At 31.4% G+C, this 2,500-nt stretch overlaps 1 protein-coding gene across 1 annotated transcript in view; it reads right to left on the bottom strand.

Annotated features, from left to right (window-relative positions):
* The window catches only part of LOC113818180 (uncharacterized), a 22,648-nt gene that overhangs the window by 173 nt on the left and 19,975 nt on the right, over positions 1-2,500 (bottom strand). Inside the window, exon 5 of the mRNA XM_070125638.1 lies at positions 1-2,500. This exon is cut by the window's left edge and continues 173 nt beyond it; it is cut by the window's right edge and continues 110 nt beyond it. Coding sequence (XP_069981739.1) covers positions 2,349-2,500 — 152 coding nt within the window. The 3' untranslated portion in view covers positions 1-2,348.

Raw genomic sequence — 2,500 nt, 5'->3', positions numbered from 1 at the left:
ATATATATATATATATATATATATATATTAGTGGAATACATATATGCAATGCCATTAAAATGTGACTATTGAATGTTTGTTTCAAAATCCATAAAAAAGGTAGAAACAGATGGATCTATATGGTGTGGCTATTGTGTTTTGACCTTGTGCAAATGCATCGGTGACCTAGTATCAATAGATTAAGAAAATGATGTACTTATGAACATGGGTTAGTTCAAGAGAAACATTATGTTTCGAAAAGGGAATATGGTTATCTCTGTGAAAAAAAATATTACAATGTGGAATTAATGCATATTGTAAGAAACTGACATCAGAAAAAATAGAAACTCGTGGCTCTTTGCTAAAAATAATTAGTATCAACACAGAATAATATCAACATTTTCCCAAAGAATAGCAAATGCAGATATATTACTTCATGAAAATATCATACATCAATTCACTGGAGACAAGTTTAAAACACACTTGTTATTTATACAAACATCATTTAACATCAAAAACAAAAACAAAAATAAAAGAAAATTATTCTCTCTATACTCAAAAAAAGTATTTCAGTCCAATGAATAATGTTTTAATAACAAAAAGGTCAAGACTCATATGAACAATCATAAAACAACCTCTTAAGTCAGTAAAGCCATAAAGATATTGTCTAATATTATGTAAAATATGGCACAAATAATTAACTTAGCATGTACTGTCGTCTAAGAATGTGTACACTCTTGTAATGCTGTGTAAAAAAAAGTTTACACTTGACCATCTGTAATACTATACACCCTTCCTGGGCCACAAGAATGGAGGTTCCTGTTCTGCGTCCCGGCGAAAATGAAAATTGATGAGAATATTTTTCGTTATTCGTTATTTATTCCTACAAGGATTTAAAAAAGAGAAAAATAGCTTTTCAAAGTCATCAAATTATTTTCTTAGTTCTTGCTGGTAATCATGACACTTCTCGTTCATATTTACTCGTAAAAGTACTCTATAAAATTCTCGGCAAGAGAACAGCTTTTCAAAGTCATCATCATATTTTAGGGGAATTGTGAAATTTATTGAAAATAACGACTTTTTTGCGGGCGTTGTGGGGAACTTCGATTCTCATGGCCTTAATTCAGTACAGATTTCTATACATGTACACCTTTGTAGTTATGTACTCATCTTTGCCTTTATGTATACATTTCTCTTAAATCATCACAACACTATTACATAACTACTTCTGTAATGATGTGTAAAATCTTTTGCAACGGCTAAATATCTGCAAATGTTTGACTAGTTGGACAAGTGCACAGTACAACATATATATATTTATGCATCCTTTTCAAAATATACATAGAGATCTATTCGTTGCTTTCGTGTATCTGCAGCATTACATATTCACACATACATTTTGTGTTGTTGACAATCATTTATCCTAGAAACTGGTATAATTTCACGAACTATTTTCACACTGGAATTAAAGTTGATGTCTGAAGTCGTGTGACTATCTTATTATACATAAGCTAAGTCTTCATAAAGCTTTTTAATCACTGCATCATAAACACAATTACATTTTACTATACGAGTATGATAAAATAACATCAAATTGACTCCGTGGCGCGTTCAATTTGTCCCATAAAAAAATCATTTCATTAAAGGTCCGACACAAATCATAGCACAAACAAACGAATGCCATAAACGGACAAAGGTTTACCAAAGTGAAAAATATGATGCATGGTCGATATAAACAAGGCAGTTTTAGGAACTAAGAGTCCACTTGCTAACTCTTAGTCTACCAACCTTATAATGTAATATGAGGCGTATTAAATAGTTGCTTCAATTACTTCTTTCGAGGTAAGTCATCAGTAACTGTGTTCTTTAAAAAATGCAAGACGGAGTTCGTTCCAAGTCAAAAGAAATTATCTAGATATACGTTCCGGTTTTAGAAGTCATATACTTTTATGTCTTATTTCATGAAATGATTATTTACCACTGTTTAGAAAATAAGATTTTAAATTATTTTGATGTCAAATGTGCCTGAATTCTTTTACTATTATAATCATTTTGCTCCTTTTCCTTCACTTACTTCCTTCCCTCTTCATATCCAATTGTTTTCATTACAATCACGATCATGTAATCACGGGCATAATTTTGTTTTCCGTTTAAAAATGCCTCTTTAACATAAACTTGTTATTCCTACCCTGTACAGCTTCGATTTCTTAAATAAAAACAGGCTATGAGAGGAAATATCTACCATTTCAGTTGAAATACAAATCAAAGGTGGATAAAATAAATACATAAAATATTCAAGGTAAACAAACCAGGAGACAGAAAAAAAATATTCACAAATACATAATTTTTTAAAATGAGCGCGTCGATCCTCAGTACCGTTGACTGTTCGATGTCATGCGACTTGGCTCCGTCTTAAACGAGTATTCGGAACCCTTATAATCAGAGGGTTTATACTGGGTGTTGGTGTAATGGATTTCAGGCATGTTAAGCTGTTTGGTCCAGTGGTTTGTCCAGTAAAGCT

The sequence above is a fragment of the Penaeus vannamei genome, chromosome 9, assembly GCF_042767895.1.
Source record: "Penaeus vannamei isolate JL-2024 chromosome 9, ASM4276789v1, whole genome shotgun sequence".
NCBI classification, from domain to species: Eukaryota; Metazoa; Arthropoda; class Malacostraca; order Decapoda; family Penaeidae; genus Penaeus; species Penaeus vannamei.
This window is presented reverse-complemented; position numbering and strand designations above follow the sequence as displayed.